The sequence below is a fragment of the Podospora pseudoanserina genome, chromosome 1, assembly GCF_035222485.1.
Source record: "Podospora pseudoanserina strain CBS 124.78 chromosome 1, whole genome shotgun sequence".
NCBI classification, from domain to species: Eukaryota; Fungi; Ascomycota; class Sordariomycetes; order Sordariales; family Podosporaceae; genus Podospora; species Podospora pseudoanserina.
The window spans coordinates 4,925,061-4,948,715 of NC_085920.1; the positions used below are offsets into that span (position 1 = coordinate 4,925,061).

At 53.2% G+C, this 23,655-nt stretch overlaps 5 protein-coding genes across 5 annotated transcripts; 4 read left to right on the forward strand and 1 right to left on the reverse strand.

Annotated features, from left to right (window-relative positions):
- Nucleotides 1–4,889: 4,889 nt before the first annotated feature.
- QC764_113070 (uncharacterized protein) lies at nucleotides 4,890–8,017 on the forward strand (the record flags this gene model as incomplete). Its single annotated transcript, XM_062942560.1, has 3 exons — nucleotides 4,890–5,955; nucleotides 6,012–6,592; nucleotides 6,804–8,017. The coding sequence occupies exons 2-3, from the start codon at nucleotides 6,055–6,057 to the stop codon at nucleotides 8,015–8,017; spliced, it is 1,752 nt and encodes a 583-aa protein (XP_062805647.1). The 5' UTR covers nucleotides 4,890–5,955; nucleotides 6,012–6,054.
- Nucleotides 8,018–9,991: 1,974 nt separating this feature from the next.
- Nucleotides 9,992–10,802, forward strand: QC764_0016470 (uncharacterized protein; the record flags this gene model as incomplete). The annotated part of the gene is made up of 2 exons (XM_062939992.1): nucleotides 9,992–10,546; nucleotides 10,773–10,802. 2 exons carry the CDS (start codon nucleotides 9,992–9,994, stop codon nucleotides 10,800–10,802), a joined length of 585 nt encoding a protein of 194 aa, XP_062805648.1.
- A 383-nt stretch (nucleotides 10,803–11,185) lies between these two features.
- QC764_113050 (uncharacterized protein) lies at nucleotides 11,186–13,531 on the forward strand (the record flags this gene model as incomplete). The annotated part of the gene is made up of 1 exon (XM_062942559.1): nucleotides 11,186–13,531. The coding sequence occupies one exon, from the start codon at nucleotides 11,186–11,188 to the stop codon at nucleotides 13,529–13,531; it is 2,346 nt and encodes a 781-aa protein (XP_062805649.1).
- A 2,273-nt stretch (nucleotides 13,532–15,804) lies between these two features.
- Nucleotides 15,805–21,420, forward strand: QC764_113040 (uncharacterized protein; the record flags this gene model as incomplete). Its single annotated transcript, XM_062942558.1, has 1 exon — nucleotides 15,805–21,420. The coding sequence occupies one exon, from the start codon at nucleotides 15,805–15,807 to the stop codon at nucleotides 21,418–21,420; it is 5,616 nt and encodes a 1,871-aa protein (XP_062805650.1).
- A 344-nt stretch (nucleotides 21,421–21,764) lies between these two features.
- Nucleotides 21,765–23,303, reverse strand: atp12 (ATP synthase mitochondrial F1 complex assembly factor 2; the record flags this gene model as incomplete). The annotated part of the gene is made up of 2 exons (XM_062942557.1): nucleotides 21,765–22,770; nucleotides 22,886–23,303. 2 exons carry the CDS (start codon nucleotides 23,301–23,303, stop codon nucleotides 21,959–21,961), a joined length of 1,230 nt encoding a protein of 409 aa, XP_062805651.1. The 3' UTR covers nucleotides 21,765–21,958.
- Nucleotides 23,304–23,655: the final 352 nt, after the last annotated feature.

The window sequence follows — 23,655 nt, forward strand, 5'->3', positions numbered from 1 at the left end:
GTTGCTTGGTGTGGGTGTCTGATGTACCTACCGAGCATCATATGTCGCAGCTTCAGGTGGTACGAGACGCCAGTGGATTCCCGCATGTGCCTCTTTCCGTCTGACTTGACAGTTGATGGATGGATGATGGAGAGAGTCACCGCCTGCCTGCTGGCGTCCTGGGCGGTCTGGTTTATCGGTAACTTCCAAGAGTCCAAAAAGGTCAAGCTGCTGAAGAAAAGAGGTCCGTCCGTTGCTCCGTCGTGCGGGGACGCTGGGACCCTGAAACCTTCGAGAAGACCCATCAACATGGGACGCGGGGGCAGCCCATTGGACGAACCTAAAGCCCGTTCCTGCATGAATGGGGTCTCTGGTGCGGTGGATCGCCGCCGGCCAAACACTTGCTCTGCTGTTCATTCCAAAAAATCCATCGTGGTATCGCGCCATCGACAACTAAAGAAAGATTGGCATTTTCTGGACATCAACACACAGAAAAGCATATTCCCACAGCTGCGCTAGCCAGCAGCTCGGTGTTATTCTGGAGGAATGGATGATTAGTTCGAACACCAAATCTTGAATTGCTCAGAATTCGAGACCGCTTCTACCGTGTCATCCGTCTGTGACTCGGTGCTGTTTTGCTGAAGTCTTGTCTGGTATCCAGTGTGCCGAAACTGCACTGTGGCATCCGTCTAACCTCCGTTCGGCGTAGGTAGGAACCAGACCGTCGGTGAAGCACTAACGGTGCCAAAAGATACCCAAGGCTGGGGGGCGGAAGATTCTGTGCTTCGAAATGGCGGTGGGAGACTTCTCTACCGTACCCGAGAATGGCCAATCCCACCTCGCAATAAGCACAAGCAAAGCATTTTCTGCCCTTTGATCCATCCACAAATCCGGGGCGGGACACCGAGGCGGCATGAGCGCCATTTTGGGGTCCGTAGCCCGTTGTTATCAGAATCCCTGGGAGGTACGGCCCCAACCCGCGGCCCGTCAACAACGGTCCGTACCAGATTTCCAGAGAAGAATCCAAGCCTTTTCTGCCCTGGAACCGAATCGTCTCGAAGCCCGGGACATCCGCTCGTGGCGAACCGGGCATACGAAAGCAACAACATGCGGTATTTTGTCCAGGTAGATCCTTTGACATGCGTTATATGTAGGGTGCACTTTACTTTCGTGCCTGATGTCATGCTCGCCGAGCTCTTGTTTCGAGACGCATGTACGTGCCAAGGACACATGGCAGATCTGAGGAACAAAACGAATGAAGTTTGGCGTCGTAGTCCCGTTAGAGCAACCTCGCTGCTAAGCTCCATAGTGCATTGCTGGCCGACGCCACTAGCAGATCCCTCGACGTTACGAAGAAGACGGTGAAGGTCAATCTCTGGTTGGGGCCCGCCCGGATCTGGTTCCGTTCTTTGAATCCATAGCATTACACACACCGACTGGGTAACATTTTCCATGGGCCTATTCCAGACGCAATCGCCAGACAGCAGCTCTCGATACACGATATTGCAACATTCTGGTTGCTGTTTGGGGAAGCAGAACCCGGGCGGAGGAATTTCCAGAGCTTCGGTGCTGTGTATCAGCTCGTCCCAGCTCCATGGTGGCGAAGAGATAGTGCTGTGCCAAGGAAGACCAGATAGCTCACAGCTCCGATTCGGCCCTGTCAAGGTTTCAAAAGCAGGACCAGGATGGGGAAAAGCCCTCAGGAACCGTCCCGGATCAGGATGCCGTTTGTGTCCGAGGCCTGCAGGTCCACCAACGCTTAACAGTTCCAAGTGGGGAGGGAGGGGTTCGTTGCTGTTCTGGCGGTATCACAAAGGACCCTTGGAGCTCATGATTGGGAAACGGTCCAAACTGTTCACGGTATGGTACGATGGACGATGGGTGGATGGGTGATGCTTCCAGATGGAACGGCCATCTTTTCGTGAAAAGGCCACCGCAACGAAGAAAGCAACGCAGACTTGACGGCGGCAGCAGTCTGTTGCTGCACCCAAGACAGAAGGATGCGACGGAGGCTGATAGAGATTTTCCTCAGACACAATTCGTTTGGCTGAAATGATGAAAAAGCATTCGTACCTGCATGTTGCAGCTCGTGGCTGCAGTAGCTTTGTCGTGCTCTGCAAGGCACAGCTGCCGGAAAAATGCCAAAGTACCTCTGGGCTGCCTGGTACATGCGGTTAGTTTTGCCACTGGGACTGGGGGAACAGCGGTGCTGCCGTGATAGCTTCTCGTCCTTCTCCCATCGTCTGATGTGTCTGATGGATAGTGGGGTGCAAGTGGAAACGGTAGAAGGCATCATCGCCTCGTCTGTATTGAATCCACCGTGACGGAGCGGGTTTGGAGACATCATGTACGTAGGTACCGGTACCTGGGTGTGATGAACAGACAGGATTGAGTCGAATACGGAAATGCTTGTCGTACAACACGCAGCTTTCGTGTTATACTGGACGCGCGGTCGTGTTGTTCTCATTGTCTGAAGCTGAGGGTAAGCTCTGCCGATGATGATGATGCTGATGATGCTCGGAGAGATAGGCCTGATTTGATAGTCCAGGCATTAGTCGTTTCCAGAAGGCAGAAATGATAAATGATATGTCGGAAACAAGTTGATTGCAACTGCAACGCTGGATAGTGCTGTCTCGACGTTTCGGGAACACGACGATGTGACTGCAAAGCTGTATGAAACAGCTCTCTCCCCGCTCAGCATTTGCCTCGACCTATGGGGAGGACATGTTGTTTTCTCAACCGCTGGACGCGTTGTTGTGGATGGTGGCGGACCGGAAGAGAATAGCCAGAAAGATGGCCATGATCGTCCAAAGAAGCAATGAGACAAAAGCTGGATGCCCTCGAATCCATCAATTCACACAGGACCGTGAGGACCGGCTGGTGATGATTGCCCTAGGGTTGATGCAGGCTGCCGAAGCTGAGCAACACGTGAACAGGATTGTATGTATCTGGACAGCCAGACAGTGTCAAAAATAGCGACAGATTCATGCAACGCCCTCTCAAAACCAAGCGAGAAAAGCAAAGGACACGCAGCGTAGCATGCCACCTGACCGCTCCGATCTGTCCAATCCATGACAGGTAACACGCACAAATTATGTATCAGTTCTCAGCCCAGCAACTCCAGCTGCTGTCTATACGAAGTTGAGGAGGAGCAAAAATAAAAATTGAGAGGTGATACCTACCAATGGTAGAATCTGATGGGAGAGAGAGTACGGAGAATGGGAAGTGATAAGTGGTGTAGAGGACGAAAAAGGCATCATAGGCAGGGTTGTAAAGTGGTTGCATGGCGGGGCAGTCAAATGCGTGTCTGCTATTGGCTCTTGGGCCCACCTCTCTTCCGAGTGGCCTCTCGCACTCTCACTGTCCTCCTTTCCCACCTCATAACTTTTTACCCCGCGGTTGAGAACCTGAAGGCGACTCTTTCTCACGATCGACGGCCGACTCGCAGCCTCTCGGGTGTTTCATGTTTCTCCTGCACAGCGACTGAGCTATCAGGCTCACCATTCCCCTCACTCGGTCGGTGGTCCCCGCGGGACCTAAGACCTGCAGCATCACCTTGGTACCGCACGACACGGACACCCGGCGCAGGTCAACGCGATCGGGACAGTCTTCGATTCGCCGCCTGGCGAGGATGAGGATGCTATGGCCGCCTTCCAACTGCATGATTTCGAGTGTAGTCCATCCGCAGTTTGTCCGTTGTTGGTCTTCCCACGCCGCAGACTATGATGGATAATTCGAGAGAGGGACACCGAATTGTCATCATCAACCACCCACCCCGCTTCTATTTTTTAAAAGTGAGCAGAAGGGAGAGCAATATCGCCCTGGTGACGCTGGATGATGTGGGAATCTAAACCGGGATGCATCGACAGATAAATAAACACCAACATACGTCCAACATCTGGTTTTCCTGGTTGGCAGAGTTTTACAAAAATGGAAACGCATGAATTCAACCGGCGGCCTGTCCCGGACTGTCAGTTTTAATGCTCCTCGATCGTCAGCTGACGGAGCAAGAAGGTGAGGTGATGGGCAGTCTTGCCGTCATTCGCTTTCATCCGCCTGCCATGGCGGTTATTCGAGTGTCCTGTTGCGTATCGTCGTCGAGGGCATTCACATCGTCACGTCGTCACCTGGACTCTGGATCTGATCTGAAGAGTTGTTGCCAACCAGCGGCGGCGCGACGCCGTTTCCCTGGTGGTCACCCTCCAAGTTCAGGTTGCCTCTGGGGGTGTTCGTGCCTTGCAGTCACCCACCTGCGGTCCCTACTGGTCGGGGAGCAGAGGGACGAGATGTGACCTGACACAATGCAGCGAATAGCTGTGCCTGGATTGCCGTCGGACACCGCGCTTGACCACCGCGCCTCGGCCAGAGACTTTTTTGTGCACAGTTTCTGTGGGCGACATTGTTGGCCCTTCAGCCTATCACGACTGCAGAGACGGTCTCACGGACGGCTTCGACAATGTACATGCATGTGCTCGTCCCCCTCGTTGGTCAAAAGCGTTTGTCTCTCTGCCTCGAACCCGCGAGCGAGGAATAACTTACCCAGTGGTGTGTACGACGCCCAAGCGTCGCTCTGAATCCCGAATGCCATTTCTTCTGTTGCTCAGTTTCCCCACCCATCATTACATGAAGGCCTCGCTTTCGGCCAGCTAGCGGATGCCACTGACAGAAAAGAGACACCGTCCTCCGTCCGGCCCTCAGTCTCTGCGGGACCCGGCTGGCCTCGGCAGCTTGGGGGAATGACAACTGATGACAAGCCTGGAGCTGGCTTACTTGACAGCTCAACTCCACCGTAGCGGCGAACAGTGCGTTGGGCCATCTATCTCTAGTAGAGAAAACAGCACAGCTCATCAGCTACCTTGTTACAGACCTATCAGCGGAGCTACACTAGCAGAGGCCGCTTTTCCCCCTCACGTCTTTCTCTCTGTGGTGCTGCTCAGTGCTGCTGCATGCTGCATACGCAGGCACCGCAGCTTGGTGCCTCTACCAGCAGAGGGGATGATTGGTCAGGGGAGAGGAGGGTGGCCGCCAGAAGGTACCATTCTCGCAGCGGTACATCCGTCGTGCTGGCAGACTAATCCACATTTAGCACATTTATGACTGCGCCTGGTGAGTGGGGGGGAATGGCGCCCACAAGTCCATTCGTCGAAGCCGGCCACCCACCATCTGATGTTGCCATCCACCCACATGCCCAGAACACCATTAACAGACAGGGGCCCTTGTCACTTGGTCCCTCCCGGCCCTTGTCAATCCAAGACCCAAGCGAACCCGCGCATGGTGGACATGGTGGGCTGGTGCGGATTGGAGCGACCAGGATTAGGTGCCAGTCGAGGATTAGGTGCTCAGTCGAGAGAGGGTCGAGAGAGCCCACACAGTCTATCGCCTGCCTGTCTGGCACCTCGCTGGCCGTTGATCGCTTTAGAGTGGGTTAGGCCCATCCGTACATATCCTCCATGGGCTTCCCACCCTGACGCTCTCTTCTCTCCACAATCGGCAAATCGGTCGACCTGGACGCGTGATTGCCTCGCTCTCTCTCTTTCTTGTTCATTTACATATTGGTTCTTGTTTCTTTTAGGACTCGATACTTTTGGAACATCTTGTTCCTTATTACCCTCTTTCAGCCCCCTCAAGCACATACACCAACTCGTCCTCTCTCGTCTACCTCCTCCATCCACCTCAACCTCCTCCATCCTCACCAACCTCGCCCTCAGCTGTGGACGATAAGACGAGTTCATGTACAACAGCAACAAATATCGAGACCTTTGAACCCGGTTGGTTGTTGATCATCATCATCACAACTGCCAGACATTCATTACCAAAAGAACCAATCATCACCATCTTTAGGCCACAGCCCAACAGCAAGCAATACTCGCTCCATCCAACAGCAACCTGTACAATAAGCCCGATATATACTTAATACCTAAACCACAGCAACCGAACAACGAAGAAGAACAACAACAAGTCCAGGTGTCTTGACTGGTGGGTAACCGCAATGATCTCTAGAGTGGAACCTGGACGCTGATGGACTGGAATAGCAACCGCAACAACAGCAACAGTAACTGCCATAATTCGCCCGATATGTCTACGGCACCATCCTACTTCTTCTACCGGCCTGGCCCCAGTGTCGAGAGCAGACCAAACCACTTTGTCCAGCAGCCTTTCCACCCAGCTTTCCAACAACAGCAGATGATGATGAACCTTCCCGTGGTGGCTCCTCTTCCCTCGACGCCTGTCTACTCGCGGCCAACATCATCCTGCTCGTCGCAGCAAGGGCCGCTGCTCTCACACACATTCAACGGCACCACCATCTCACCTGCCGTGCTCACACCGGCGGCTTCCCCACAGCCCATCAACTACAAGTCACTGCTTGCGCTCGACACGGGACTCAACGAGTTTGATGGACTCCGGTCCCCGTCGACTCCTGCGCTCTCGTGCTCCGGCAGCACTGTCAGCAGCCCCGGCAGCACCTATGAGATGCTCGCCACACCGCTCAACCCCATGCTCTCTGGCCTTGACGGGTTTGAGACCAAGGGCAAGAGGGAAGAGGAGGGGCTCGAATGCTTCCCTGACCTGGAGCCATGGTCCTCCAGCTGCTCCTCACCTCAGCTTGTGCCTGGTTAGTGATTTTTTATGATTTTTTTGGGATTTTATTTGTGAATGTAGATGCAGTGAGTCAGGGTGGATGGAGTGAATTGAATGAACGGGCGGGCCAAGTGGCCCTGCTTTTGAGATTTTGGGCGGTTGCGCGGTTGAGCTTAGCGGGGTTCTCAGCTGGGCTGCTTTTTTTTCTGGGTGCTGGAGCTGACCAAAACTCTGCCTGTCCACAGTGTACCTATCATCCCGCGCACAGGCTCCCCAGACTGCCACTGCCACGCTCAACAGACAAGCCAGCAACGACCTCCTTTCTCCTGCATCGTGCCCGTCACTTTCTCCATCACCCTCCCCTTACGCGCCCTCAGTGTCTTCCGACGACAGCTTCTGCGATCCGCGCAATCTGACTGTCGGCTCTGTCAATTCCACTCTTGCTCCAGAATTTGCGGCTCTCCCCGCTTTTTGCCTGGGTGAGGAAGAGGATCAAAAATTCGTGCTCAGGGGCGATTCGTTTGCCAGCTCCCACAACGCGTCCACCATCTTCACCAGCCAGGACCTGCACCGCACCCTTCCCTCCAGCTTCACCACTGGTGACCTGTCAGACTTTGACTCTGACGACGAGTTCCAAGGCCTTGCCATCTTGAGCGAGCCCCTCGTGTCCCAGGCCAGCAGCCGGTCGCGTTCCTGCAGCGAGACCAGCTTCAAGTGCGAGGAAGACTTTGAGGACAGCGACTGCTTTGCTGCCAGCTACCTGCCCAGCCCACCAAGCTCGTGCGAGGACGCCGACGAGCATCAACCCAAGAGGCAAAAGAAGTCTGCCGACAGCTGCTGCAGCAAGCCCGCCATGAACGTCGCTGCTGAGGCCGAGGCCCAATCAGGGGCTGCTCAGGATCAGTCCCAGACCCCGGCCAACCAGGACAACACCACCAGCGAGGCCCAAAACAACAACTCGGGTGCCAACTCCGCTTCTCCCGATACCGCTGACACCCCCTCCGGCACCCCCGCTGCTCCCACCAACCGCCGTGGTCGCAAGCAGTCCTTGACCGAGGATCCCTCCAAGACCTTCGTCTGCGAGCAGTGCAACCGCCGGTTCCGCCGCCAGGAACACCTCAAGCGTCACTACCGCTCTCTCCACACCGAGGACAAGCCCTTCGAATGCCACGAGTGCGGCAAGAAGTTCTCTCGCTCTGACAACCTTTCCCAGCATGCCCGCACCCACGGAGCCGGCGCCATCTCTCTCGACCTTCTCGATGGCTCCGACATGGCTGCCGCCGCCGCCGCCGGTCACCTAGGTCAAGGGTATCCACACCCTCACGGCATTTCTCTTGCTCCCGACTACCACACGCTCGGCCATGTGTTGTTCCAAATTAGTGCCGAGATCCCAGGCAGTGAGTCGTCGTCGGATGAGAGCACCGAGTCCAGCAGGAAGAAGCGCAAGAGGTCAGAGTAATGGAACGCAAAACTTGCTCGATCAGCCTTTTATCTATTCAATTCTCTGCACACTCTTCCCAATGTCGGTGGTTCTCGCATTAGAACGTACCGTCGCCATTGATGCCCGGATATGACTGCCACGACGCGTTGTTTCATCGGGCCTGGGTCAACACATCAACATTTACATATATACACTGGGGGGTTTGCTCTTTTTCATCAAGGCAAAGCGAGGCGGTGGGACACCATTTGGGATTTTGTTTTTATGGCGCAGACGTTTTTTCGCCTTTTGGCAGGAACTCAGCAGGCAAAAACGATGGGTTGGTGTTTTTTTGTTTTTTTTTATATCTTTTTTAGTCTTCATGTGTGTGACATTTGTTTTTTTAGTATCAATGTCCACAAACACTTCATGTACCACCACCAACTCCTGTCACCCAAACCAGCATCACCGCGTCCCATGGCTTCTTCTGTGAAGTCATGAGAGCAGGACGGCAATCACGATCAAAACAAAAGCGCGCTTTTTTATTGGGGATGGAGGGAAACGCGACCAAAAGCTCGAGGAGCCAAAAAGATGACAGTGAAGAAGGGAGAAGAAGTATGACGATCTGATTGTACGAACTGGAGAAGAAGAAGAGAACATACACACGATTTGCATTGGGAAAGGAGGATCCGATTTTCACCACAACCTCATTTGACGTGGTCGATATCATCAAAGCATACTTCTTGTCTCTCTCTCTCTCTCTCTCCCTCTCTCTTCGGGAGAGAGATAGGTTCAACCAGCATGGTTTCGGGATAATAATTTTATTACATTTTTTGATCACTTTTTTTCCGTTTTTCTGTCTTGCGGGAAGGAAAACCAAATGTTTTGTGCTTTTGGCGGATATCCCACTTGTCTCTGTTCTTTTACTTCTTTGACATGCATGTGTGTGTGTTTGATGATTTTGATATGAAGGTTGTGTTTTTGGCTGTATTATTGTTTCGTTTGTGTTTTTATGTCTTTGACTTCTTGACTTTCGTTTTTGCTCTTTCTGTCTTTTGTGCGCTACGCTAAAAGGAAAACTGGCTTTTTGTCGTTTTTGTCTTGCTATTATCTTGCCGGTCATGATCTTCAAGCCAAGGAAAGCTTTTTTTTTCCTTTTATGGGATGGGCACAGACAGACAATTTGGAGCACCGTCATATCTTTTGAGCTAGCCTTTGGTGGATTTTTTTTTTTTTTTAACATGATGGATGGATGGAATGAGATTATTATCCGACTGGGAACCATGTACAATATTTTGCCTTTTTTGCTAGGACGCCAGTAGATCAGCAGCGATGAAACTTGAACACGAGAGAGAGAGAGAGAGGATGCCTGTTTCACTACAGCAGAGAAGAAATCATGTGAATGAAGTGTGTGAATCAGGATGGTTAAGCGCCGGAGCCGGCGAGAAATAGAGAGAGAGCTAGATTGATCGATCGACGTGTTCTGGGCTGCAGAAAAGAACCTGAGACATTGGATCTTTCTTTCTTTCTTTGCTTCTTTTTGGTGTTGTACACCCACCACACACCACACTGGAAAATGAAGATCGCGGTAGCGGGTTATTTCCCCCGGTGACGGACTCTGTTAGTTCCCACGTTCTCCATTCTTGTGGTGAACTTCTCTCAGGTTTGCTTTTTTCCAGTTGGAATTATTGGCGGTGTCCTCCGAATGGATCGCAGCGGTGAAGGGAAAACTGAACATGGTGTTGGGAATGAGTGGGCACTCACAGTGGGAGCTGGAGATAACTACCGCCGTTGCCGAAAACGAGAAGGGCCAAAAAAAATGGGAACGGAACGTGCCATTGCCCAGGGTGGTGGTGGATCTGGGTCATCTTCTGGAATTTCTTTGCCGGGGGACGATGTCGGCATCTGATTTGGATCCTTGGGGGTTTGTTTAGCATCGTGGGAAAGATGACCGGGTGGATTTGTTTGGTGTGGTCACAGTGAGTGGACGGTGAAGAGCAACGGGGGGATGGATGGATGGATGGATGGATGTTCGGGGCGAGATTATCTTGTGAGGGATTCACACCTGCCGAATGTGGTCGTTTCCACTACATATCTCAACTTTGGCACTTTGGCAATATCTTGACGTTCATTCGCCCGGCTCTGCTGGGACATGGTCGTCTCCAAAGGAGAAGAAAAAAGGATGCAGCGGGACCACCCAACGACCCCGGACCAGGAATTGAACATTGTGGCATTGTGCTTTTTTGGAATTGGGTGTTCCCACCGACACCGAAATTATCTGGAGGGTCCCTCCCTCACCTTGAACGGCTCCACCTCCCGAATGGCCGGGCGAGCCCCCCCGTAACGCGGAAGCCAGGAACAGCTCGGCGGGCGGCGTGGATCCCCGAATGGGACAAGATGGGGAAAAGACCCCAGAATCGGACGACAGAGTCGGTGCCGGTGATGGCGGTGGTTCGAGGGTTCATCAAAGCGACGGTGAAGGAGAAGATCCCCGAAGATTCCATCAACCATGTGCCGGTGACGGAGCTAGCAGAAAAGAATGACTCGCTAAGGCGATGTGATGAGATTGAGGTGAGTGATTGTGCCGATATTGACAGCGACACCGACAGCACGGTTGTGGGAGGAGCACTAACTAGGTTTGAGGGCTTCACCGGCAGTTGCAAAGGTAGGTGAGGGAACTGAGGGCGGACGTGAGACCTTTTTTTGCATATAACCGTACTTTACATAATTGTATCTTACACAAACATTTCATCACAGCACCAAACGCTACCACATCGCTGATCTGTTTGGAGCCCAGAGCTTCATCGAGCTTCAGCTCGAGCTCTAGGAGCTCTGACCCTCCCTTCATCAACATGATGGAGCCATATTCAGGTACCCGCTCCAAAAACTCCAGCATTAACCTTGCCAAATCATAATTTCCGTCGTACTGCTATTTTATGCCAAAATCCGTGCCCGGAGGAAATTTCACAAGTTTATTCCCCCAAAATAGTGGGGATGGTGGACCACGTCTGTGTTGTCTCGGTCCACGATAGTAGTCTGAAGATCCACACTCCAAGTCTCGACCGACACTTTGGCTTTTGTTGCTGGAGCCCGATTCATCTCGTCACTCTCACGATAGTAGAAGAAGGTCCACCCCATCGCGATAGCCCCAAGAAGAAAACAAGATAACCCGATAACCCGATAACAAACCCGCCCTATCATTTCCCCAATATGGCAACCACACCGTCACCGTCATCACAGGCGGAGAGGCTGAACGTAATCGCCCTCATCTCCGGCGGCAAGGACTCTTTCTATTCCCTGCTTCACTGCCGGGAGAACGGCCACCGGGTCGTGGCCTTGGCTAACCTCTTCCCCTCCGGCGCGGGAGCGGGAACCGGCACAGGCCGGACAAGCCCGTCGTCTTCCGTATCCGACGATGCGGCCCCACTTCCCGGAGCTACCATCCCTGATCAAGAGGAAGAGGACCTCAACAGCCACATGTACCAAACTGTGGGCCACAGCATCATCCCCCTCTACGCCGAAGCCACCGGCATCCCCCTCTACCGGAAGGCCATCAGCTCCTACGGTGCGACCCAGCACGGGAAGGATTACTCGCACTATGTCTCCACTCCGGAGGAGGTCAACGAGAGGAAGCATGACGAGACGGAGTCGATGTTTTGTTTGCTCAAGGGGATCAGGCAGAGGCATCCAGAGGTGAATGCGGTTTGTGCGGGGGCGATTCTCAGCACGTATCAGCGGACGAGGGTTGAGTCGGTGGCTGTGAGGTTGGGGTTGACGCCTTTGGCGTATTTGTGGAAGTTTCCTACTTTGCCTGCTAGTCCGGGGGGTGATGATGGGCAGCTGTTGCTGGATATGGAGCAGGCCGGGTTGGAGGCGAGGATTATAAAGGTTGCGAGCGGGGGGTTGGAGGAGGGGGATTTGTGGGTTAATGTTGCGAGTAGGGAGGGAAAGAACAAGGTGGAGAGGGGGATGAAGAAGTATGCTTTTGGAGGACGGTTGGATGAGGGGGCCGTGATTGGAGAAGGAGGTGAGTTTGAGACGTTGGTTGTGGATGGGCCGGGGGGGTTGTTTAAGAAGAGGGTTGTGGTTGAGGAGGAGGGGAGGAGGGTGGTGAGGGAGGGTGGGGGGACAGCTTGGCTGAGTATCACCGGGGCGAGGTTAGAGGTGAAGGAGGAGTTGAGGCATGGGAAAATCAGGGTGCCTGAGATGTGGGATGACAAGTTTCAGGCTATCCTTGATACTTTGGCATCGAATGATGAACTGCCAATACAGGATCTGAGTCTTGAAGACGGTCAAGGCAACACCGACGCTGCCCGTCCCGACCTCACCAAGCTCCAACCCTCCAACATCCAGCACCTAATATTCACCTCCATCGACCACCCATCCGTTCAAGACGAAACAACCTCCGTCACCACCCTCATCGAGGCCTACCTCGCCTCCAAATCCCTCCCCTCAACCGTCATCCTCTCCACCACCATTCTCCTCCGCAACATGTCCGACTTTGCCACCATAAACCCCATATACGGTTCCCTATTCCCCTTCCCTAACCCCCCATCCCGAGTTTGCATCTCCTGCGGGGATCTCCTCCCCAAAGGCATCAACATCGTCATCGCCCTAGCCCTCTCGGCCACCCCAGACATCCAAAGAGATGGCCTCCACGTTCAGAGCAGATCCTACTGGGCACCGGCCAACATCGGCCCCTATTCCCAAGCAATCACCACCCCTCTGTTTCCCAGCTCCCAAGCAAAAGCAGTCAGGATCGCGGGTCAGATCCCCCTCATCCCAGCAACCATGACCCTTCCCCCACCAGAAAACCTCAGCACACAACTCGTCCTCTCCCTGCAGCACCTCTTCCGAATCGGAGTCGAAACCGGCGTGCAGCTGTTCACCTCGGGAGTGGCCTTCTTCCCTCGTTCCTCCTCCGGGAACATGCAAGAAAAGGTCAAACTTGCAGCCAAAGTTTGGGAGTTGGCACATGCACTCCCCAAAAGTGAGGATGATGAGGGTGAGGAGGAGGAGGAGGAGGAGGAGGATGAAGATGGTCCAGATATTTGGGATAGGAAATATAACTCGGCTTATACCTCGTTTGCCTCGGCCGGCCAGGCCACCCACGGGCCGCGGCTCCCAGATTGGAGCACGGTAAAGACCAAAACTACCATTCCGCCTGTCTTTGTGGCTGAGGTGGAGGAGTTGCCTAGGGGAAGTGGAGTGGAGTGGCAGAGTCATCTTGGGATTGCCTCTGCTGGGGAAGATAGTGTGGAGATTGTGAAAAGGGGGGAGAGTATCTGGCAGGTTGTGGTGGAGGAGAGGTTTGTTCAGACTGTGGTTGTTGAGTGGGTGGATAGAGACAGTGTTGATGAGGGTGTTGGGGCGGTGGTGAAGGAGTTGGAGGGGAGGTGGTTGGTGCCTGTTGTTACTTATTTGGATAAGCGGTTTGAGTACAGATTGGGCGAGGAAGGGAAGGGGTTGGTTGTGCCGTGTAGGAGTTTGTGGGATGGGAAGGGGGAGAGGGTGGGGATGGTGAGGGTTTGGGAGGGGGTTTTGAGGGAGGATTGATGGGGAAAAGATATACATTGGGTAGAAGGGTGGACGGAGGGATGGGATATGAATGCTATTTTTTTATGATTTTTAGATCACGACGGGTCTATAGAGGTAAAAGTTGAACGAGTAATGTGTTCATGTGTTAATGTGATAATGTGCTGATTGGTGGCTGGAATGAGCAGCTTCCTCATTACCAGATGGAAGGAGCAAACCCAGGGCTGGCACCTGCCTACAATACCCTCGTCTGATGTTGGTGCCTTCCCACATCAAAGTACACTTGACCACCTATACCTTCCTCTTCTCAGGTCATGGTTGTCATAATTGGCAGTCACGACACATAACATCAAGTCCATGATTTTGTGGCACACCTCACCTGGTGTTGTTCATGACTTGTTCTCCACCATGGTGATTTAGTATACCTAGTCTCCGCTCATCGAAGTTGGGCGAGGGGGGTCAGCCTACCATTGATGTCGACAAATCTAGCACGGATAGACATCTTACCTATGTTAACACCTCCCCGCTGACTTGGATCGGGTGGCCTGAAGTATCTTCACCGCACGAGGGGTTTCGAGTGTGTTACAAAATATGTGTATGACCTCTCGACATGGTCATTCCCATCCGCAATGTCAATGAACATGATGCGCGGCTGCCCGAGAGGATGAGGCAAGGACAAACTACTTATATATCGGGTCCGGGGCCCTCTAGTTTAACCTCCTGCCCTGTACCTATACCTCAGGCCATTCAGAGTCCTATATCCGGCAGCATTGTATTTCGTGGCTTGATCCTACCTTGGACTATCACCTACCTTTCTATTTATGCTACGGAACTTGCTACCAACCATTGTGGCCTGCCACCTAATACCCACCAATGTTTACTGAATCTTTAACAGCCAGAACGGTAGGAGGCATGACCTGAAGAGTGCCACTACATTGATTCGAAAACCAACGTGACATGTGACAAGGTCTCTTCGAGATTTGACCCTGCCACGAAAGCTCACATTCGAGAGTTCCACTCTGGAGGCAATCGTAAGCTAGAAGAAGAGGCACTCGAGAGTCTTCCCTCAGGCATGGAGCAGATCAACGCAGAATATAACACATGGGGGGATATCTTTCCGCAGTCAACCTCCCCGAGAAAGTGTGCCTGAAAATGAACCTCTGGAAAGAGAAAGGCCTCGCAGAAGACACCGCCACTGACGCAAGGAGGCCCAGGACGATCCAGAACCGCGAAGGGAAGAGAAACCCAGCACAAAGCGCCGCCACAGAGATAAGCCGACCACTCGCGACGATCTAGAGCCTCCGAGAGAAGAAAGGGCCCACAGAGAAGACCGTCACAGAACCAAGGAGGATGCGCGGTATCCTGGCGTAAGAGATTCCATCTCGACGCCAAGTTCTTCTCGGGAGAAGAAAGTCAGGCCAGTTCCCATGTACATCGAGAATCCGGAGTACTTTGGGCACCTTTGATACCCCGGGAGTGCGGAGCACTTTGTCGTAAGTGGCTACTGATCATCGCAATGGTAGGAAATATAGAAACGGTGGTGGGTGGCAAACGAGAAAGTAGAGCCGGATGCGGTTTGGACGAACAGGATTTTTTTTGATTTTAAGAGGTCTCAGATTGCTAGTCAGCTGCTTGGAGACGAGGAATGGTATGAAGATAGCTTGGAAAAATATGATGTTGAGCTGATCTCGATATAGAGTTGCTTCGAAGATATTCTTGATAACTGTGACTGGTTATGGAGCTTTGATTTCTCTGCAGTTCAAGCAGCTGTATGGTATTTGATAGTTCTCATTCATAATAATGAAAATCAAATAAAATCTCTTGATCATCTTCCAAGGCCTGTTCTTCTTTTAAAAAGGCGTAGGTTGATAATAATTACGACATAAGTGGTCGTGTTTGTTGGTGTGTTTGGTAAAGGTTTGTTGCCTTCCATGCTTGGCTTCGGGGTTAGTCACGCGGCGGCAGGAGGAAAGAGGAAAGAGGGCGCCTGCATGATGTTTGAGGCTGACCAGTTTTTGTTGGCCGTTGAGGCACCCGCGCTATTGGTGCACAGCTTGCAATTTTGTTGATCCAGAGCCTCATCCCGTCGTCTGCGCAGCAGCTGCAGCTGGCGTAAGTCTCACCGCTGCAGCCTGGAAATCTGCCTAGTCACGAGCGGATCCCTCTTTTCAACTTCATCTCTGTTTTCCATCTTATTTCATTGATATCTTCATCGCAACCACTCACTCAAGGTTTTGGCTTCATTTCCTACCGTAGCTTTCCGGCCCCGATAACCCCCACACATAAATTCAAACATGGCCCCAATCATGGACGACAACCCCTCCTCCACCAACCCCAACCACCCCGAATCCTCAGAATCTGAGTACGATGGATCATTCATGTCAACACCCATCGAAGCAGACACGGATTCGTCCGACGACAAGAAGCGGACCATCAGCAAGGTCGCCGTGGTGGAAGTTTCCCCATCGCCGGACACCGATAACGCCACTCAAACCATTAACCCACCCACAAGCAGGCCACTGTTGGACATATCAGACCCAGAATCTGTTATCAAGGCCGCCAAACTGATTGCGACCTTTGCGAATGAGATCGAGAGACTGGGTGGTGTCAAGTTTCTGGAGGATCTCGAGAAGATCAGAAACAATCAAACACCACCAAAATCAAACACAGACCCACCAAGTACCTCCATATCTACCGATCCAGAGAATCCAAAACCCGAGGAAGCCAGTGAAAGCCAATCTGGCACCTCCCAAGCCCAGGAGACCAGGGAAGCCCAAACCAGCACAGCCACGGGTGAAACCGTTGCCATCAAGGACCACGACGTTCCCGCAAAGGCAGAAGAAATCACTGCCAAGGATCAGGCGGTTCAAGCAGCGCCTCCTGAGAAGGAGAAATCCCCCCCAGAAGAATCCCCGGCGAAGGACGATGACGCAGAAGGTGCCAGGGAGTCTTCCAAGGAAGACCCTCCTAAGGACGCTTCTCTAGACACCACGACAGAGAAGAAAGAGCAGGAATCCCCCGTGGAAGATGGCAAAGAGGATGGCAAGGAAGATGTAACTCCGGAGGGCATAGAAAAGAAGGACGAACCCCAGAAGGATGAAAGCCCAAAGGAGGAAGCTAAGGCGGAGTCCACTGATGATGATCCCAAAGAGACTGATAGTGAAGTCAAGGAGGAAGGGACTAAGGAGAAGGAGGGGGAGGCGAAGAAGAGCGACATTAAGGATAAGGCCAAGGCAGGAGAGACCAAAGAGGGCGAGGCCAAGGAAGAAACGACAGATGAGAACAAGCCAGAGGAAGCCAAGGAGGAGGCTAAGGAGGAGGTCAAGGAGGAAACCCCAGAAGAAGTCAAGCAAGAACCCCCACCAGTGCCGGCGCCCGCTCCGTTACCTTTGCCCGATCCTCCACACGACCCTTTCAAAGGTGTCAGAGCCGACCCCACCGAAACAGAAGAGATACCCTTGGATGCCAACGGAAAACCAAAGCCGAGCGCCAGCCGGCCGGGTATGCCCATTCTTCCCGCCCTCGGTCGGAGATGGGTGGCTAAGGAATCTGACGGCGTCGAACTGTTGGCCCCTGAAAAGGAATGGGAGCGCCGCAAAAAGGAACTGGGCGAGAAGAGCTTAGCGATTGACCAGCTCATGGCCATGGTTGGTCTTGAACAAGTCAAGTCAGAATTTCTTGCCGTCAAGTCTACCATTGACGCGGCAAAGAGCAGAAGAGGGATGCTTCGAAGACAAGAGTTCAATCTTGCGCTGATCGGCAATCCGGGAACGGGCAAGAAGACGCTGGCGACTATCTACAGGACTTTGCTCAAGGAATGCGCCGCATGGTCTTCTGTCAACAGCCCGCACAATGAGAAGCGGTCCGGATTTGACTTTCAGGCGGACAAGGATATTGAAGGTTTCCACCTGGTGCTAAACAACTACGGCGAGAACTCCAAGGTCTTTGTCTTTATCGACTCCATCGAGGGGATGACGGGTTCCCTCAGGGCAGACCTCATGTACACACTGGACCGTCATGCCGAGCGTCTTCGGCTGGTGGTTGTCATTGCTGGTACCGAGACGGCGATGAACAAGCTTTTGGCTTCGCGACCGAGCGGGAGATGGCAGTTTCCTCGACGGTTGACGATTAAGGATTACGATGACGAACAACTGCGTCTGATCTTTCTCCAGATGGTCCGACACAATGGATTCACCATCGAAGGGGGGGAGACCGGGCCGTATCCTCGTATTGTGGCCAAACGGGTTGCTCGGAACCGAGAGTCTGGTGGTTTCGCCAACGCCTATGATCTCGTGCTGGCTTGGGAGAAGATACTGGACCGACAGGCGGCAAGGCTTGACCTGGAGCACGCGGCGTGGAAGGCTGCCGAGGACAAGCGAGCCGAAGAGTGGGAGGCGGCGCTGGAAAAGAAGCGTGCTAACCTGAGAGAGCTGCTCAAGGAGAATCAGTCTCTGCAGGCAACTAAGGAGTGGTTGACAGAAGAGCTAGAGGTCGCGACCCAACAGTTGGAAGAAAAGAAGCAAGAGCGAGAGCACTTGAAAGAGAAGGCGCTCTCCTCGAGCGAGTCATCAGTCACCGAGCCCAGGGATGTCGAGAAGCCTGAAGAAGCCGTCAAGACCGAAGCGGTTGCTCAGCCTACAGAAGTTCTCAAGACTGAAGAGCCTGCCCAGGCCGAGGCCGTGGAAAAGGCTGTCGAACCTGAGACCGAAGCTGTGGAGGTTGAGGGAGAAGGTCTTAAGATTGTGGAAGAAGGCGTCAAACCTGTGGAAGATGTCAAGCCTGTGGAAGAAGACATCAAGCCCGATCAGGGAGGTGTCAAACCTGAGTCTGAAGCTGTGAAAGTCGAGGACGAAGGCGCCGACACCAACCAAGGAGGTGTCAAACCCACAGGAGAAGATGTCGAGCCTGAGAAGGAAGGCGTCGAATCCGCGAAGGAAAAGGTTGATCCGGAGAAAGAAGAAGTCAAATCTGCAGAAGAAGAGGCTACACCCAAGCAGGAAGCTGCAAATTCCGAACCAGAAGACGTTGAAAAGGATGCCAAAGTCGACCAAGAAGATCCCAAGGAGAAACAACGCGTGCTGACCCCAGAAGACGTTGAGATTGCCGCTAAGATCGAGTTGCTTAAGAAGGCAATCGAGGAGGGCGAGGAGATGTTGTCTAGCCTGGTCGAGTACAAGAACTGCAGGGACCAAGAGATCACCGCTCGTTTGATTAAGTTGTTGAAGTACAAGAAGCTCCCAATGCCCGTTTCAGCGGACGACAAAACTTCTGTTCCGAAGGAGCCGTCGGAGAAGTCCGAGATGTCGACGGATAATGATTCGAAGGACGAGAGAGCCGAGGTTCAGGAGGCGGACCCAAGCTCTGCCGAAGGCAAGACCAAGCCTAATCTTGATGAGAAGAATTTGGAGCTTGAGAAGGATGGGGACAAGAAAGATGGGGGACTCGAGAAAGACGAGGAGCCCAACAAAGACGAGGATGCCAGCAAGAACGAGGATGCCAGCAAAGACGAGGATGCCAGCAAAGACGAGGAGCCCGAGAAGGAAGTCGAGCCTAGCAGGGACATGGAGTCTACTAAGGATGCCGAGTCTTCTACCCAGGACATCAAGACTAGCCAGGACGAGAAGCCAGCCAGAGAAGAGGGGGCAACTGACGGCGAGACTACGGCCGAGGATGAAGCCAAGGCACGACAACTCACCGAGCAAGACACGAAGGCCGACACCGACGGCCAGTCAGACAAGAAATCAACCGAGGGCGAGACCAAGGCCGAAGATGAAAAGAGCGCTTCCACTGATGAGAGTGATGAGAGTGATGAAGTGGACCTCTCGTTTCTGTCGCAGGGTCCAGCGCCAAAGCCCAACACCCGACTTCTCACCAAGGAAGACATCATCGGACCGGAGCCCGAGGATATTCGGGACATGAGCAAGGCTTGGAAAGAGCTCGAAAAAATGGCCGGCCTCGAGAGCGTCAAGAAAGCGATTGGCGAGCTGCTCGACAGGGCCAAAGCCAATTATCGTCGCGAAGTCCTCGGCAAGGAACCGCTCAAGACCTCCTTGAACCAAGTCTTTTTGGGTCCTCCCGGTACTGGCAAGACCACCGTAGCCAAGCTTTACGGCCAAATTCTGGCCGAGATTGGGCTTTTGTCCACGAAAGAGGTGGTATTCAAGACACCAGCGGATTTCATTGGGCAGTACATCGGTGAATCCGAGGTCAAGACCGCCCATATACTCGACTCAACGATTGGAAAGGTGCTTATCATCGACGATGCACACATGTTCTATCACGGTGGTCGTCCGGGCACGACGCACGAGTCGGATGAGTTCCGTCTTAGCTGTATCGATGTCATGATCTCCAAGATTCACAACCAGCCAGGCGAAGATCGATGTGTTTTGCTTCTCGGTTATCCTGACATGATGGAGGAGATGTTCCAAAAGTGCAACCCTGGCTTGCGGCGACGATTTCCCCTGGAGGAGGCCTTCCGGTTCCAGAGCTACGATGACAAGACGCTGCATGAGATTCTACGGTTGAAAATGGCCAAGGAGGAGATCACGGCTGATGAGGGAGCCATGGAAGTGGCAGCTGAAGTTATACGGAGAGCGAGGGACCGTCCTAACTTTGGCAATGGTGGTGATGTTGACAACCTGCTGAACCAAGCCAAGACTCGATATCGCACCAGGACCAAGGCGAAGGCGGAAGCGGAAGCCGAAGGTGTAGAGAAACAATGCACGGAAAAGCCAGTCGAGCTGCCCCCCGTCACTCGGATCGACATTGAAGAAGCTGTGGCTGGAGAACAACTAGTCCAAGCCCAGGTCGACCTGCCGACTGCCGTCAAAACCAAGGCAGCCGAACCTCCAACAGATAGCACTCAGCCCGAGGAAGAAGAGCTCGAGTCACCTCCACCAACGGAAACAACCGACAAACTCACACACAATGCCGACATTCTCACTCACTCGGAAGCCAGCATCGTCCTCACTCGCGAGGATTTTGACCCAGACTGGAACCGCGGCGCCACTGCCTCCTCGAAGTGTAAATCCCTCTTCTCCTCGCTCATCGGCTTCGAGTCCATCATTTCCAAATTCGAAGGCTATCAACGCCTGGCAGCAAACATGCGCCGCCGTGGCAAAGACCCGCGCGAAATCGTCCCCTTCACCTTCATCTTCAAAGGACCCCCCGGCACCGGCAAAACCCACACCGCACGCATCATCGGCCAAATCTTTTACGACATGGGCTTCTTGTCCACCAACGAAGTGATTGAATGCTCTGCCAGCAACCTCATAGGCCAATACATGGGCCACACCTCGCCCAAAGTGATCAGCCTGTTTGAAAAAGCCCTCGGAAAAGTCCTCTTCATCGACGAAGCCTACCGTCTCGGGGGGGCCAACCGCGCCGCGGGGCATGCTTCTTACGAAGAGGAGGCAATTGGAGAACTAGTCGATTGCATGACCAAGCCACGGTACCTCCGCAAAATGATTATTGTTCTGGCGGGTTACGACAAGGATATGGATAACCTCATGAGGGTCAACGCGGGACTGAGGGGGAGGTTTGCCACAGAAATCAACTTTCCCACCATGACGGCTTCCAAGGCGAAGCAGCATTTGGAGAATTTGTTGCTCAAGGAGGATATTGAGCTACGGGATGAGTTTGATCCTGGGGAGGAGGAGAGGGAGAAGGTGTTGAGGTATTTGCATCAGCTGGGGAAGACGGCCGGGTGGGCGAATGCGAGGGATGTGAAGAGTTTGGCGGCGGCGGTGACGGGGCAGGTTTATAGGGATGTGGATTTGGATGAGCTTGAGAGGGAGGAGAACGAGGAGGAGGTGGTCAAGAGGAAGCTGTTGAGGGTTAGTACAAAGGAGTTGAATGGGCATTTGAGGGAGATGTTGAAGCAGAGGATGAGGAGCGGGGGGGTGGCTTGAGCGGAGGTAAAGCGATGATGTTTGATGGTTTGTTTTTCTTTTGGAGTTTTGGTTTTGGGGGGGGGGAGTGTTTGTTATCCTGGGCAGGTGGAAGTGTACTGGAACTGGCGGGGCGTGTTCTTTATGAGCGGATATATATAATTTCTTCTTGAATGAATACTGTGCAGTATAAAGAAGCAAGATTTGTTGCAAGGGACTGTAACTTTTGTGTACTCACTCACCCTCGCAACAAATAATTGGCATAGAGAGTAGGTTAACCCATATCATGATGTGAACCATACCTCGAAGGATGATTAATAGGCCTTTAAAGATAGCAAATAGGTTTGTGAAGATAGTTCATGACCTTTTAAGAGAATTGATAGGCATTGAAAGATAGCCAAGAGGCCTTTAAAGGTATTCAAAGACCTGTTGATTTGCTTTCAAGGCATGGTTCACAATATTTAATATGGGTCAACTTAGTTTTGCTATTGCGGGAGGGTGCCTCGCTGACCATCTACCCCTCGTATCTTACACAACACCATCTTACACTTCTAACCCTCTACCTCCCAGTCCCCCCAACAAGCAAGATAACACTCCCCAGCTGCCTCCTCAAATCTTCCTTCTCTACATCATGTGTATCCTCCACCTCTCCCCACCTCCGGGTCTGCCACTCAACCTCCACGCTCACCACCCTCGCCGCCTCCTCCACCCCAAACTTTCTCTCCTCCCCCTGGGTCAGGTCTTGCCTCTCCTCGCTCCACTCACAAACCAACCTCGCGGCCGTAAGCAAGCTCTTCCCCCCAAGTGTCGCCCTCTCGATGCCCGCAAGCTCCCAGCAACTCAACCCAAACACCCACCCCTGCACAACCTCCCTCACCCCCGGCTCTTGTTTCCTGGGCAGTATGCTCCCGCTATCCTCCAACACCGGCACGATATTCACCCCCGGCCAGACCTTACTCGTCAACCAACCCACCACACCCCCCGCCGCCTCCTCTTGCAGATCCCTCAAGCTCTTCCCCTCATCATTGAGGTAACTGCTCGGCGCGTGGGGGTCGGTGCTATCAGCAGGCGGCGCCCAGCACAACAAGCTGTCCGTGTCGAGATACCGCATCATACCGGTGACAATAGACTCCCTTATCGGACCAGGACCGCCAGGATGCGCAGCGTCCTCAGCCCCAATGTCAACCGCCCTGCAGACCAAAGACGTAAGTGGGATAAGATGCTGCTTCGTCGCCTCCTGCGCAGACAGTAACTGGTCCCACTCCACCGCCAGCGCGTGGGCGAGCTGGGGTTTGGACAAGGGGATGCGGATGATCGATTTTGTAGTTGGGTGCCGGAGGGGGCGGGAGTCGAGGTGGATCTGGTAGGCTCCTACACCATACCACACATCATCAGTACAAACATACACACAAACACACACACACAAGAAAGAAAGAAAGAAAGCAAAAGGTGGGGGGACGAAAAGGGGGCGGGGGAATGTACGTACCGATAACCTCCTTGATGGAGACATCCTTCCAAAACCTCCTTTTCAACACCGGCGCGTTCAGGTCGGCAGGTTTGCTGTTGTTGCCGTTTTTCTTGCGAATGTCTTTTGCCTGTCTGAGCATCTCGGCCTGTCTTTTCCTCCTCGCGAGGCGCTCCTCTACCGCGTACTCTGCCGCCGGGGTGGGAGGTTCGGGGGGAGGACCGGTGCCGTACACGGGTACTACTTTGGCCGGTTTCGGGGGGTTGTTGTGAATCGCCCTCGTCGACGTGAAGGCCGCCGTCCTCCTCCTCCCCGCCGCGCGGAGGGGCAGGGTGAGGCAGAGTCTCATTGCTGGCACCATGTTGGCGAACCGGTCGGAGAAAAGGGGTGGTGGGTGGCTGCAGGAGGAGGAAAGGAGCTGTCGGGAGAGGGGATGCATGCGCAATATCAAAAGACGCAAGGTCAGGACCCCACGGTGGAAGAAGCTCGTCGATCTGCGCAGCTCAGGAAAACAATTTGGAGGGTCTGGATGCTCTCAAAGTCTTGGCGGTCGTCGCAAGCTTGGTAAGTCAACAGGGATTAGCTATCTTATCGATTAATCAGTCGTTGTCCCCGCCAAAGAGGGGCCGTCGGGTCAACGTTGGAGATGACATCACTTTTGACGGTAGGAAACAATTATCTTATGATTTAAAACAGTTCTACGACTGATATTGTATTTTTAATACGAGCTAACATTGCCCACACCCAGCTGCAATACACCATCTTTTCTCTTCTTAAATAATCATGACAAA